We start from the raw sequence: 15,644 nt of genomic DNA on the forward strand, positions 1-15,644 counted from the left end.
ATTACTACCATGAAAGCTAAATAATCAATAACCTTTTCGCTTACAACCTTTCAAACACATTTGACCAGATTCATTATAAAATAAGAAGTGCATCACACTATCATGAAATGGTTAATCATGCATAAGAATAAATTTTATACGGTTACTAATTGTGAATGAATGTTTCAAATATGTTTAACTGGGCTCATGTCTAAGAAACATGTCAGCCTAGTTTAATCAAAGAACTTCTACATCAAAAGTAAGACATTCACTAAATTATCATGATATGGATGAATAACATCCATGAGAATGATTAATTATGATTACTAAATGTCAAGGATCAAAAAAAGGTTTGAGGATATTTTCATTGCTTGCTGTGTAGTTTGTAATTTATTTTCAACAGGGGTCTCCAATCTTTTTCACTGGAGGGCCACAATGTAAGTTTTGAGAGGTGAGGCGGGCCAATAATCCAACAACATTTAAATTCAGATGGTTTAGTTAGCGCTATCACCCCTCCCCCATAATCTTTCACTTAAAAAGTGGTCAGTAGAATAAGCCAGGGCTAGAGAAAGATATTTAAATTTGTCGTACAGCATTAATTAGACAAAAAATTAATTTAACATCGTTATATCGGAATCAAGAATTATTTCAATATAAAACATTTTTAAAAATGTTCAAATAAATAGTCCATAATAAGTAGTCATTAAAATTACCAATACTTTAATTAAAATACTATAATTAAAAAATTATAATAATTACATGCCCTGCCAGCATGTAAGGGTTAAAGATTCATGCTCGATCAGAATTTTTACATGCCCCAGGCATGTAGGGCAATATAATTTTCGGGCCCTCGCATGATCCTAGCCAGGATTCACATTATGAGGGGGCAAGATGAGGTACAACAAGATGGAGGTTTTTAGCTGGCCTCCGTATACAGTGCTTTGTTTGTTCGAAACGAGTCAAACACTTTACTCTGCTGCCTTTATCTTGCCTCAATTTCCTATCACAACATTTAATTTATAAAAAAATGAGTGAATATTTAAAATTTAAGAAAAGTTTAACATTAAGAAATTCTTTATGAGCAATTCATTGCTTTGAAGAAAACATAGGGGGACTCTGGGAACATGAATTGTTTTGCTGATGATGTCAAAGTTATGGGGACTGTAGAAAATGAAGAACAAGCAAATCAGCTGCAAGAGGATCTAGATCATATTACGGAGTGGGCTGATAAATGGGGTATGGCTGTTAATGTTGGGAAATGTCAAGTGCTACATTTAGGGCATGGAAATAAGTGTACAAGTTATTATTTGCAAGGTCAGTCATTAGTCAGGCAGACAAAGTTACTGATCTGGGGGTCCTAAGTCAGGATTTAAAGTTTAGCCAACAGTGCAGCATTGCTAGCAACAAAGCCAATAAGATGCTTGGGTTTATCAATAGATCTATTTCAAATAAATCTAAAGAAGTTCTTCTGCCCTTATATAGAAGTTTGGTAAGACCCCATTTGGAGTATGCTGTTCAGTTTTGATCTCCTTATCTTAAGAAAGACATTAATGTATTGGAAAGGGTTCAAAGGCGGGCTACAAGGCTAATAAGTGGACTTTCCCACTTAGATTATGATTCCAGGCTTAGAAGGCTAAAAATGTACAGTCTTGAGCAAAGAAGAGACCGAGGGGACATGATTCAGTTGTTTAAATTTATTAAAACGAAAGATGTTACGGGGCTAAAGTTTAGCACTGAAAACAGGACAAGGGGTCATTGTTTTAAGCTATTTAAATCTCAGGCTAACATGGATATTAGGAAAAATTATTATTTTAGCAGGGTTATGGAACCTTGGAACAGCTTACCGGAAGAGGTGGTAATGAGCAAAGGAGTAGACAGTTTTAAGAGGGCCATTGATCTTCACTGGGGATCGTAAATTGACTAGGACGAGTCTAGCTGGGCCCAGAGCCTGTTGCTGGTCGTCACTTTTGTATTTGTATTTGTATAGATACCAAAAGTTACAAGTCTTTAAAAGTTTTAGGCAATCTTAGAATCAGAAGAAGGACAGAGGTGCAGGGGACCGAGTGATATCCTCCAAAATTTCCCAAGTTCTTTAAAACACAATTCAGGGGCTTAGGGTCACACAAACATAACTACACTCACCATAAATTTTCAATGACACAAAGTTGCATCAGCCGTTAGGATTATGTTTTTCTAAACATGATATACATTATACGTAGATACGCATGCACAAATCAGAACTCCAGCCAGGAGGACATACGCTCTTGTGACTCTTAAATAAGTTGAAGTCTGATATGCCTGTACCCAAAAGTAATGGGGGGGAAATGTAGTTACATTTCTGTAACCCTAAGCTCCCCAAGGCTTTTCCCCTCACAAATTAAAGTTTTAAAAACGCAATTTTAAACTATCTTTAGTCATTTGTGATGTTAAAGAAATGAAGGCCCTGATGCTTTCTTAGGAAAATTTCTGGCAATTAAGTCCCATAAACACATATCATGATATCTTTGATGATGTTAGAAGAATGGTTAGAATTCAGGAGCTGTTCCAGGAATTTTTTGACAGTGAAAGTTTAAAATCACAATTTTAAGCTAGATAGGTTGAGATATTCGGGAAGGGGATAGCAGCTCATCCGGGAAATCATTTGAAATCGAAACTCCCAAAACATCATTTTAAGCTTTTTTGGGTTAAAAAAAAGGAAAAAAGGCAGGTAAGTGGCTCTCCCAAAAAAATTTCTCGAACTGAAGTCCTTAAAATGCAATTTTAAACTATCTTTGGAAATTTTAAGGATGAAACTGAGATTCAATGACTCTCCTCTATGGAGGGGCAACAGATCCTACCTGCTTCACTCTGGCTATGCTCGTGCTCAGTAATGGCATTTGAGATTTTCTAGGCTTCACTCTTTTTAAATGCTTAAAAGAATTTTTTTTATAAAGTTTTAAAAAAAAAACAGTTTGTATGCCTCCTGCGGGCTGGGAAAAATCTGCCATAGGTTGGAGATCACAAATGAATAAGATAATACAGACCAGTTTCTAACCAGCAGATAGCTAACCAAGGAAATCAGCAGTTCGATCTTTTTGCTATATAAAGAATTCAACATACAGTTGTTCTTAATGCCTGTCTATACAAAAAAGAAGCAGGCTGCTATTGACTATTTATATTGTACGCTCCTTGACAGAAGCTTTTCCCTGATTTGGTCCCAGAAAGACAAAGAAAGACTGCAAGACAAGGGGTCATTGTTTTAAACTATTTGAATATCAGGCTAATCTGGAAATCAGGAAAAATTATTACTTAAGTTGGGTTTTGGGCACTTGGAGCAGCTTACTGGAAGAGGTTTTAATGCAAAACAAGATACATAAGTTTTAAGAAGGCTATTGATCATCATTGGGGACTAATAAACAGACTAGGATCAGCCTAGCTGGATCCAAAACCTGTTGTTGGTCCCCATATTTGTATTTATATTTGTATAAATAACACACGCTATATTTAACAAGACAGTTATTGGAATTAACACCCTATACTCTGCAGCAAGCATAGATATACTAAAAATATTATGAAATATAACTAATGATATGAAAAAAGTTAGACAACCCAGTTGCTCCGCTACTCTCTAGGGCCACTGCAGAGTCCTGCATCTGGGCAGTTCCAAAAAGGCGAGAACAAACACAGACCTTACCTTTAAAGCATTTAACACGAAATAACTTTTATTTTAATTCACACAAATATTTTTGAGTAAATTATAATACTGTATAGAGACAGGAATTGACATAAATTATGGCAAAAATGATAAAAGGTACAATTTTGGGCATTCAACTGAGAAAATGCACCATTAAAAACAAAACTTTTAAAATTATTTCCAAACGTCTTTTAAAAAATTAAGGGTATGAACCTTGAACTAAATATTCTTTGATAATATTTTCCACAAATTCCAAAAGTAAAGACAGGTTATTTATTTTAGGCTATTTACAAAAAAAGTAAGTTGGTAGCTTGAAGTATGTTCAAACATAACAATATGGACAATTTGTGAACCAAGTATACAATGAATAAGTTTTGAAGGAATATAAGTTTTAAAAAAAATCTTTCTTCAAAATAAATTTTTAATTGTTAAAAAATGTTTTCAAATCTATACCAATAACATAAAACTGTAGAGTTTGTTTGTTTGAGCGTGCTAATCTCAGGAACTACTGGTTCGAATTAAAAAATTATTCTTGCGTTGAATTGTCCATTTTTTAAGGAAGGCTATAGGCTTTTTTTTTAAATCGGATTGACTGAAATATTTGTAATTGCAAATTAAATGTTTAATCAATTGTTTCATTCAATGAGTTCCTATTAGATGCCGGGGTAAGTTTCAGCAAACTGATTTTTGAATGCGCTTTCTTTTTTGTGTTTTTTTTTTTTTTTTTTTCAATATTCAGGTACATAATTTGATTTTGTAGAATTTTTCTATTTGGTTTTGCTTTCTATATTTCTTCTCTTTATTCTTTCTTTTATAGTTGAAGATAGTTACATCTAAGTAAAAAATTTGACTTGTTGTATTATTGTTCTTTTTAACGTTTTTATTATAGTATTGTTTATGTGGCAAAACATTTTAAAGAGCAAAAAAAAAAACGCTCCACTCACTAAAGAGCAGGCTCATGATAGCGTGGTTGCTTGGGGTGTTAAGCAATGAACTATACAGTTGAAGGATTATTTTGAGTTTTAAAGCTAGCGTTAATTGTTTTATGTGTTTTGGCGAATAATTTTTAAATTCCAAAGACACTTAAATAGGTTTTTTGAAAAGGTGTATACACATTTTAGTTGAAGAAAAAGGATCATTTCACATCAGAAGGAGGGGGGGGATTTTTTTATTCTAAGGACTTCCTTTAAACTCTTATCGCAGCATCGCCGTGTGTGTACTGCTAGTGAGCTTTTATATAGTATCTTTGAAATAAAATCATTTTTCTTAAATATACATTTGGGAAGTTCAAATTGCATATGATCTAGATACCAAAAATTCTGTCTGTTAATTCATTATTATAGATGCTCTACTGTCTTATAACCTTAATAAAAAAAAGAATATTATAATGTTAATTTCTTTAATCCATTAGTCTTTGGCACAATTAATATGTTATGCATTGAACATAACATAAATATCAGAAGAAATGCGTTAAATTTGCAATCTCAACGAACGCATTTAACACTAGAACCGCGGATGAGGTCATTTTGACCCAAAAGCAATTTTGGTTCCGATTTCCTCAAAAAGTTACGAACGAAATTAAAAAAAAAATTCGTGACTTTTCCTATTTTTATACCAATAATAATCTGTGAAATTATGATACGTTAAATACTTAAAACTTTTTTGTTTTTAATACTTATACCTAAAACCGCAGAATGGGTCCTTTCGACCCCATTATAATCACAAGCACTAAAGTTGCAGTTCAACGTTTCCTAGAATAGGAAAAGCTTTTTCAGTCCTCTCTCCATTTCCCAAATGAAGGCAGAACAATACTTCAAGGTCAGTAAATTGTTACTGATAACAGAAGTGCAGGTGGTGGGGGGGGTGCATCTGCAGTAGTAGTAACAAGTGTTGCAGACGCCCCCCCCCTTTCCCCTAACGTTATCGCTCCTTGTGGGAAAAATGCGTCTGGTTATTGTATTCAAGGAATATTTTCTTTCTGATGTTTTTTGTTTCGGCCTAGAAGGGAAAGTGGTGAACTGGCGCACATCCGGTTCTTTATGACTTCACAACTGGTTGTTCGCATTGTCTTTGATAGTTTGATTGTACCAGTCTGTTTGATTTTTTGGCGCCTTGTTTACACGGAGATAAAATTGATCTGACGTGAAAATGGCTGGAAGAAATAGGCATAAATTAACAGTTAGCGAGGCCCTCTAATATATGCGACAATTATCGGAAAATGAATCCGAAAACGATAATGATGAAGAAATTGTTTTCAGCGATGATGAATATGTGCCCCCAGATGAGGACAATATTTCCTCGGATCAAGATACCGTATCTAATTTTTCTGGACAATGTACTAGCAGAAAAACAATACTTCTGGGAAGAAAAGACAATATTTACATAAACGAAAAAAGTTGTCGAATTCAAATCCAGATGAAATAAAATCTGGAACTTTTGTTACAAATGGCGAGGCCCTGGAATATATGCAACAATTATCGGAAAATGAATCCGAAAACGATAATGATGAAGAAATTGTTTTCAGCGATGATGAATATGTGCCCCCAGATGAAGAAAATATTTCCTCGAATGAAGATACAGTATCTAATTTTTCTGGACAATGTAATAGCAGAAAAAATACTTCTCAGAAAAAATACTTCTGACTACTACTGACTGGTAAGAAACTAAATATTTCTATTTTCAGCTGTCTGTATCTCTCAGTAACTGTATACAATATTCCATATTGTAGTATCTTATTTTTTTATCACTTATTGTAATTTGTTACAATAAGGTTAAAATAAATAAATGTCATTGCCAAATAGTTACAGCGTACTTTTAGCATAACAACATGGGTTTTCATTGATTGGGGTCAATTTGATCGAGCCCGCGGTTTTCGGTATACCGAAACTGCCGCGGTTCTAGTGTTAAGTAAACAAAATGGTGGTAGCTCGTAAATCTATGAAATTTTGAACATGATTATCTGTTATTTAACTGATACTTTGGGAAAAAAGTTAGCAAATTATGACAATAAATTGACATCTAAACAGCTATTCTTTAATAAATAGGTCTTTAACGCTTTAATATTCAGGTATTTCTCTTCTTTGCACAAAAAACGCCAAGAAACCCTTATGGGCAACAACTCACATCGTACGATAAGCAAAGGGTTACCCGGCAGGGAATTCCCGCTTTCGTCAGTTGCGTCAGTTTTGGCAACTTAATCTGGCAAAATGGATGTTTTCCCTCCCGATCTGCAAAACCATAACAAATTTCTATTATGTAAAGACCAGTACATAGAGCCATTAAAGTACTTCATTCATCCTCTCAAAATTTAAGAAATAATAAATAATATTTTCATTTGGAAAGTTTGAAAATTGTGAAACTTATATTATGGTGATGTCCAAAATCTGTTACTTACATTGGAAAAGCTCGAAAACTGCAAAACTTATATTATGATGATGTCCAAAATTTGTCACTTACAGACTGATCATTAAATTTGCTAATTGAAAATTTTTACAAATACCTGTTGTCTTTTTATGTTTATATATGATATTCTAGATGTATATACTATGCAATAAAACCAAAATTGACGTCAAATTGTAAAATTTTTAAAATTGCTCAGAATCAATTTTGCTCCCACCTTTTGAGAACTACCCATTCTATTAAATGACAAGTGTCATGTGTACCTAATGTGAAAGGAATTTTTTTTTTAAATATGAGATTTCCTAATTTTTTTGGGAAAAGAAAATATTTTTGTCCATTTTATCCCCATTTACTAACTTCTTTATTTTTGAACAAAAAATAAATGTACCATATGATGAAGAATATTTCAGCTGTTAGTTTTAATTTCAAAGCCCTTGGGCAAAAGGCTTTCGTAAAATACGGTACTTTCACATGAAGTTAAAAAGAGTTTACCCTACTTTCCTCTCAAAAAAAAAAAAAGCCGTTATGTAAGATTTTAAACTTAAGATTACCTTCGGCATGAAAAGCAGCTAATGAAAGAGAACCTATTGCCTTTTACAAAGGAAATATTTAACTATTTTTCCTTTTTATTTACACGTTGTATTTTGTACATTCTTAATTCTGCCCCCCACCCTTCCCCCTTGTGTTAATACTCATGATCTCATTCTTTCTCTCTCTTTTTGCCAAACAGAACACAAAAATAATTATATTTATCCTTAATTTTCTTTAGCCTCTTTCTTAGACACAAAATGCTCAAAACAATTAAATAAATATTTTTAACATATCAAAAATTAAATACTGTTAATCTAAGGAGTATCAATATAACTAATGGAAATAATAAGCACTTATCATGAAAAAATTATTTGATTTTGCTTCAGTAAAACATACCTTGTCTAAGCAGACAGTCAGATCTTGCATGTGTATAACTTTTCGAACAGCAGCACTTAAATCTGCAAAAGCTTTTTCCCACTTGTCATTAACACTAAATAGTTCCACAGACTTTATGTTCAAAGACAGCACAATATCATCTTCAACATACTTCAAAATAACGTTATTGCAAACAATTGAAATATTACTAATAACACGATTTATAAGACTTTGTACATATCCAGGTGGCGCTTCAATAACTTCAGGTCTTTTTAAAAGCTTGTTGCTGGATATCTTCTTAGATAATAAAACCGTCTTTGCATCACAGTCAGGAACATCACTATCAGTACACAGTTTGAGAATACATTCAATTGTATTAATAGTAATGATCACAGGTTCAGATCCTAATTTAGTCCATGGAATGTGTATGCGCAGTTCATGAATATGGCCATTTACAAAAGTAAATGGCAATTGCAGTTCTTGTTCCAAAACATCAAGTCTCAAATCCAAATTGCAAAACACAGCATCTCCACCCCATAAAGAAAACTGAAATATAAGAACTAAAGATATATTAAACATTCATAACAAGGTAATAATCACTTTTTCTACCGTCTTTGAAATACTGAAACATTTCCATAAGAACTCAAATACAAGAACTGATTCGGGAGTTTTAGTTAGGGAAGGAGGCTCAACAGGCTACGTTTCAGGAGAAAGGGGAAACAATCATTAATAATGCAGTATTATTTTGAAGTTAAAAGTGTTATTTATCACAAGATTTGTCTTGTTTTCTTCATAGAACTTAATATTATTTGCATTACTATTGAAACTCCAAATTTCTCTTGGATTATTGTGGGGGGAAAAGGGGACACATGTGAACATGGTATGTTTTACTAGGATAACGTCAAGCAAAAAATCTCAAATCTCCAGCAATAACAGTACCAGCCCTACTTTTTAACCCAACTTTCAGAGCAAGAAGCCAGTTTATGTTCCTGCAGTGACAGCTTCTTTGTTTTAGCTGATGCTGATGTACTTTTATCACTGTCTTCTCAGTGTAAAAACATATTTTAAACTAACTAATAAGCTAAATTTAATTATTACGAACCATTATATGAACATTCACATAAATTTATGCCAATGTTCAAATTTTGTAATTAAATTAAAATTTCTTTATTTTTAAAAATTACATCTGAGGTAGATGCCGGGGCACTTGCGAATGCAACATGTAGGGGCACATGTGAACAACTCCCATACCCTCTCTGCATATATAAATATTAGTGTAAGCTTATTATAAGTGCTGTAAGAGATGTAGATATTTATAATTACTATTTTGCTGCAATCAGTTTGTAAATGTATTGTTAATTATTATTACATAATTACTAATTATTTATTTTAATATTTTCAGTTTTTTTTATTTGTTAATTACTAAATAGTTGGCTAAAAATTTAGTGGTATATAATGTTTGCATGGAAAATTAAAGACAAAATATTTTTCTTTAACTAAAAACTGAAGTTTAGAAAACTTATTAAATTCATCATCATATTCTGTAGGAATCTTAAACGTACTATATAACAAGAATATACTTTACATAATAAAATATTCTTTGCATTGTTTAGTCCTATAAGATTTTTTCTTGTTGATCCATTGAATAGAACATGCTATGAAACTTTAAAATTTGACTGTGAGCAGAGTTCTATAATTCAGAAAAAAATATTTTCTTAATGCAATTCAAACTGACACAGTATACCGTATTTGCCTGCGTATAATCCGTGGATTATCTTTTAAAAAAGGCAAAGTTTATGAGGTGCGGATTATACGCTGCCGCGGAATATCTGTGATTTTTTTTAACACCAATGCTTCGCTTCGACGCACCAATAGAGACCGTAAGCCGACTGAATGTTGTTTATTTTACATTGCTTGCATGTTCCTTATCACTCCCTCCCTGTATGTTGGTTATTTTACGTTGCTTGCATGTTCCTCTTACACGATTCAGGCCCTATAAAATAATCAACATTACAGTGAATTAGGAAGCCATTTGCACAAGATAAGACCATTTGCTCCTTTGTCTTGACTATGTTTTTCAAGTAATTAGCGAACTATAATCTTGATTTCAAAAAGAAATCATTATAGATAGATTATATTTCAGATTAATATTGATTATGCCTTCAAAGTAATTACCTTTTTACGATTTTTGTTTAGTTGCTCAAGTGGTATGTTAAATTCAAACTTTTTTTTTACATAGTATTATCCGCAGATTATATGAAGCTTTTTTTCTTCAGGCCGATTTTAGGATCTGCGAATTATAGGCCACCCACGGATTATATACAGTAAAATACGGTAAGTTACAAACCCTTGAATGTAATTTGTATATACGTATATGCTTCATTACAACGAGTTTTTCACTGAAATATAATGCTCATCCTGCATTTTTCAATCATGTTTACATGTGCTCCAAGCTTGTTCACATCTGCCCCCCCCCCCCGATAGTGGCATATGTGAACAATTGAAGACATTTTTTAAAAATTCCTTAAAGTATTGAAATATTTTTTTTAATCTGAACAAATTCCATGGCACAAAGAAAAGACTATTCAATCATAGAGACTCTTTTTCTGTGAGAAACTGAAAATATTTTCTAAGAAATTAAGAAATGAAAAAAAAAAAATGTTCACATGGGCCCCCTTTTCCCATACATATTTAGAGCAAGAATGGAACAGCTCCAATATGTATCAATTAATTACTCGAATTCCAAGTAACAAAAGAAGTCTTTCCTAAAAAGCACAACATGTTTATTTGACACTAAAAATTAACTTTGGGAAGAATAAAGTCAATCCGGCAGAATGCAGGATCCTGTGGGATTGGCCCGTTCCAATCCCGAAAACTTGAGAGACTGAATTCGTTGTGGGATTGGAAACCCTAGATTCATCACAGGAAAAAAACACAGTGGTAAATCCTCTTATCTGATCCTCTGATCTGAAATAAATTCAGTGAAGAAGAATTCATTAAAACTGAAATACAGTAGAAGACCATTATAACGCACACCTTGAGGGCTCATCTTTAGTGTTATACAGATTTTGACATTACTGTAAAATCCCGAAAGTAACTCCCCTATCGATTATAGCCCCCCCCCTTTTTTGTGGAAAGTGAAATCAATTTAGAATCCTGAATATACCCCCCCCCCCCCCCTTCACCTGAACATTTTCCAATCATCTTCATTTGCCACTCCCTCCAAAATAAGAAGGATAGCATTTTCTGCTTTACTTGAAAAGCATTTAAAAAGGTTCAGTTTCCCCCTCCATGTGCAGTTTTGCTTTTCTAAAAAAAAAAAAAAGAAAGAAAGAAAGAAACCACAATGATTTAAACAAAAAAGGAAAAAAAGTGGTCTTCCCGGTTTATTCCTTTCAAAATGTCTAGACTCCTTTTGATGCAAGGGCGTTTTTTTTTTTTTTGTTCATAAGTATTACAAAAGAAATTTATACGATTGTACTGCTTTTTATTCATTTTGGAAGGCGCACTTTTGTTCTGATTTGTGAAACTGAACGATCTTCAACATGGCGACATTTCGAAAATGTGACGCCGTTTTGGAAACGCGTTGCTTAAAAAGTAGTGCGAAACTTAAAAATAACCTTTTTTAAAGGAGAAATAATGTAATTGAACAAGTTTAGGATCATCAGAAATGTAAATTTTACTAAATCAAGTAAGAGATTTGTCTGTGTTTGCGTTCGCGAACTTTGTAAAGTTCAGTTTTCGAAATTACGATCTTCGTAACGAATTTGCGGCCGTGATTGTGATTTTTGCTTCTATTCTGAAACAAGAACATTAAGATTTTACTTCTTTTACCTTATTACATTCAGTACATAACGAATTTTCAAGTGATAAATTATAGGGGTTTTACCAACTTAAGGTGCAAAATCCTTTCTTTCGAAAAAAAAATGGCGCCCTCATGCAATTTATTACTACTAGAAAATTATAACAGGTTGTTTTTAATTAATTTCTCTTTCTTCATTAATATTAACTCTTATTTACTTATTATTTCTTTTCTATACTCTAAAATTAATACTACTAAAAACAATTATTTTGGCTAATTTTTCAGAAAAATCTCGATTATAACCCCCCCCCCCCTTCTGAAATCGACAAGTTTTGTTTTGAAAATAGGGGGGGGCGTTACTTTCGGGATTTTACGGTATATAGATCATTTCACAAATTTTGAAACTAATATTCAGAATGTATCTATATATTTGCACTTCAGGATAAGTTTTTAATGTAATGAGCATTAAAGCATTCTGGGGGTCCTAATAAGTCAGGATTTAAAGTTTAGCCAACAGTGCAGCATTGCTAGCAACAAAGCCAATAAGATGCTTGGGTTTATCAATAGATCTATTTCAAATAAATCTAAAGAAGTTCTTCTGCCCTTATATAGAAGTTTGGTAAGACCCCATTTGGAGTATGCTGTTCAGTTTCGGTCTCCTTATCTTAAGAAAGACATTAATGTATTGGAAAGGGTTCAAAGGCGGGCTACAAAGCTAATAAGTGGACTTTCCCACTTAGATTATGATTCCAGGCTTAGAAGGCTAAAAATGTACAGTCTTGAGCAAAGAAGAGACCGAGGGGACATGATTCAGCTGATTAAATTTATTAAAACGAAAGATGTTACGGGGCTAAAGTTTAGCACTGAAAACAGGACAAGGGGTCATTGTTTTAAGCTATTTAAATCTCAGGCTAACATGGATATTAGGAAAAATTATTATTTTAGCAGGGTAGTGGAACCTTGGAACAATTTACCGGAAGAGGTGGTAATGAGCAAAGGAGTAGACAGTTTTGAGAGGGCCATTGATCTTCACTGGGGATTGTAAATTGACTATAGGACCAGTCTAGCTGGTCCCAGAGCCTGTTGCTGGTCGTCACTTTTGTATTTTGTATTTGTATTTGTAATTATACAATATGATACATACATTTTTATTTGCAAATAAATAAGTTTCATATTCAAAGGAAAGTGAATTATCCTACACTTCTGCTAGCTTTATGGTTTGCATAACAGCTGCAGTTTCAAGAGCAATCTTTTTTTTTACTCTGAAAACTAGATTTTATTTAAAAACTTTGAATTAAGATGGAAAGATGAACAACTGTTTCAAAATTTAATTTGCTTAACAATTTATATATACAGATACAGTAACAGAACAGAGGGGGGTTTTTTAACTGTAAAACTTACCGCTTGCTTTTGAAAAGTTGCGTGGTTTATAAAGAATTGCGTTATACAGGTTGGCCTTATAAAGGTATTCAACTGTAAAAGCATGGTTACTAACAAATATTTATATTTAACTATTTATATACATAAAAAAATATGCCTTAATCATTCATTACTTGGATCTTAAGAGAAAAAAAATTGAAGAAATTAAGCAGAACAATAATATTGATAACTATACTGTAAAGCGATTTTAATTAAATTAGCATAAAACTCAAGATGCATGTCAAATAAAGCATTAAATATCTTTGCATTTAAGAAAGACATTTTAATACTTACAGTAATTTTTGGTAGAAACGCCACATTAGCATAATTGCCACACCCTCATGAAAAGTGTTTCAGAAAAATTTTAAATGCTCAGAAATACCATATCGTCTAGAACGCTGCACTTTAAAACAAAGATTAACTCCTCCATGGTGTGTCAGAATAGATAATATCCATTAAAAAGCATGTAAAAAAGAAAGAATTTACAGTATATACTTGTGTATAACTCTATCCCCCAACTTTAAAAGAAAAAGCGAATTCCTGTGTCTAAATTGATTTCAAATTTTTTGAGAAAAATTTGGAACATTTTGCTGCAGTTTTTTTTTTTTTTTTTTTTTTTTGCAAATAAAACTCTTTACAAAGAAAGAAAATAAAATACAGTGAAGCACCGTTTATAGGTTTCTCTTTTATACGTTTTTATCAATTACACGTTTTTTAAATTGATCCCTCTAGAGTATAATACACATTAACGTACACCTATTATACGTTTTTTCATTTATACGCTTTTTCATACAGTCCCTTCAAAAATGTATAAACGGTGCTTCACTGTAGTACAATCATGTTTATAATGTAGACTGATTGAACATGAAAAAATTTCATTTTGGCAATGTTTTAAAATGGTTCGTTCTTTCCAATTTCTGTTATCTTAAATTCCTTTTAAGGTTTTTCATTACCTTTTTTGTTTAAAAAAATGGGATCCATTTTAATTGCAATCAACGATATAAAAAAAATTGTGGACAGGAAATTCAGCTTTTCCCACTTTTTTGAACATTCCACCGTTCGCTGTAATCAAAGTCTTTAATTAACGAGCATGTAATATAAATGAGAATGTATCAGTATTTATTTTTTCGTTACTTTGTTAGAACAGTTGGAATGAAACCAGTGTGATAAAAAGAAACCCTGAAGAAAAGTTGATCACAAACTCTGCATTGGCAACAAAGCCGCATCTCCGAAAATTTAACTTTTAAACAGGTAAATCTGGCGGCATTTTCTTAAACAAATTACTGTATTTAAACCATGGCAAAAAAACATTGAAATAAAATTACCACTTTTTACTTCATTATTATTGTTATTGAAAATTATTTATTTATTATTGTTTTTTAGTGAATTTAATATTGAGGCAATGATTCTTGCTACTTCAATTTTTTAAAAAAAGTAAAATTCCCCGCTTTTTCCAAGTTAAATTCCTTGGATTTGTCCTCCCTTTTCTTTTTTTTGTGATATTTGAATTTCCTCATTTTTAAATATTTCCCTGTGGCGGGACAACCCTGAACATAGGGATTTTTAAATGCTTGAATATCCCTTTCCGTTGCATATACGTATGCAACGTACACCCATATTTTATCACGCAGAAAAATTTAGAGTTTATTCGACTCATCAAATTGAGAGTCTCTCCCCCCCCCCCCCTTCCTCAAATGTATAAGTTTGGCTCAGCTCAGTTCCTTGTTCTGTGCCACAAAGGGTTAAACATACCACAGCTAAAGTATTGAATTTAAAACAAGTTCTTCTTGAAACATCCTATTGCTACAAGCGTAGTTCATATTTTGATAGGCAAGCTTATTTAATGCTTGTTCACTACATTTCTACTCTGAAAATAAAGTCTTGTTCTTTAATGAAAAAATAATACCAATATTATATAGATAAAAAAACACAATAACAGTTTTATGACAACCTGTTTTAAAATATTAATAAACTAAATAAGAACTTAACCACACCCTAGTGAACAAAGAAAATAAAGGAAATTTGTAACAAATTTCCAAGCAATGGAATTGAGCAAAGCAAATACTAATCTGCATTCCTAATTGAGATTGAGTTTAAATGAAAAGTATATGAAAATACTAACCTGTGAGTCTTCAGGTTTCAAGTTCTTAATATATTTATCAACATAATTGAGCAACAAAGGAGTTATGTAAGATTCTAACTTGAACATTTTTCACAGATCTAGATATCAAAAAAAAGTACACTTAATAGCAATCCTGCAGAAATTTTTAAAAATTCTAAGCATAATATGTTGCGTACGTTTCATAGAAAATACGCAAATTGAACATTTTAAAAATGAGAGCTATTTTGATTGGATGACAAAATAAAAACTTTAATAATGTAATTGGTGAGAAAACAAAACATTTAGTACGGATTACCGATATTCTTGAGAAAAAAGCCTTAAAAATAAATCAAAAATTCTACGCA

The 15,644-nt window shown here is 32.3% G+C and overlaps 1 protein-coding gene across 1 annotated transcript in view; it reads right to left on the reverse strand.

Annotated features, from left to right (window-relative positions):
- The window catches only part of LOC129231174 (intermembrane lipid transfer protein VPS13B-like), a 174,463-nt gene extending 159,076 nt beyond the window's left edge, over positions 1-15,387 (reverse strand). The window contains 2 exon segments of the mRNA XM_054865421.1: positions 7,979-8,503; positions 15,301-15,387. Of these exon segments, the coding sequence (XP_054721396.1) occupies positions 7,979-8,503; positions 15,301-15,387 (612 nt within the window).
- Between the last annotated feature and the right edge of the window lie 257 nt (positions 15,388-15,644).

This window comes from Uloborus diversus, chromosome 10 (genome assembly GCF_026930045.1).
Source record: "Uloborus diversus isolate 005 chromosome 10, Udiv.v.3.1, whole genome shotgun sequence".
Taxonomy (NCBI): Eukaryota; Metazoa; Arthropoda; class Arachnida; order Araneae; family Uloboridae; genus Uloborus; species Uloborus diversus.